The following is a 429-nucleotide window of genomic DNA, read 5'->3' on the forward strand; positions in this document are numbered from 1 at the left end:
TCTCCAGTCCCTCCCTCTGTGATGTAGAGCTCTGTGTAGATCTGGTTCAGAAGGGTTGAGTTTCCTGCTTTAGCGATCCCCTCAAACACACACTGGAACTTCTTCTTCAGGTTAGATTTGAGAAGTTGTTGACAAACTGCAGCAGGACTCTCTGAATGACAAAGAACAAATAAGATAAATGAATAAATAAGTCAATGTTTACACATTTACTTCCTCTGAAGAATGAGTAAATTTTTATTTTTTTTTATTTTATTTTATTTATAGAGCGCATTTCATGCACAAGGCAGACACAATGCGCTTTACAGCATACAACAAAACAATAAAAAAACAATACAAATAGCACAGAGTAGACAAGCGCGCACACACACACACGCACACACGTTCAATCAAACGCTGTTAAGAGGAGAAAAGTTTTTAACCTATTTTTAA

General features: G+C 36.6%; 1 protein-coding gene across 1 annotated transcript in view; it reads right to left on the reverse strand.

The window, feature by feature from the left end:
• Positions 1 to 429, reverse strand: part of LOC111645231 (NACHT, LRR and PYD domains-containing protein 3-like) — a 40,788-nt gene that overhangs the window by 36,333 nt on the left and 4,026 nt on the right. Inside the window, exon 5 of the mRNA XM_087170417.1 lies at positions 8 to 151. Within this exon, the coding sequence (XP_087026543.1) occupies positions 8 to 151 (144 nt within the window). The remainder of the gene's footprint in view (positions 1 to 7; positions 152 to 429) is intronic.

Source organism: Seriola lalandi, unplaced genomic scaffold, assembly GCF_002814215.2.
Source record: "Seriola lalandi dorsalis isolate HSWRI2012SDOR001 ecotype SW California unplaced genomic scaffold, Sedor1 jcf7180002054947, whole genome shotgun sequence".
NCBI lineage: Eukaryota > Metazoa > Chordata > Actinopteri > Carangiformes > Carangidae > Seriola > Seriola lalandi.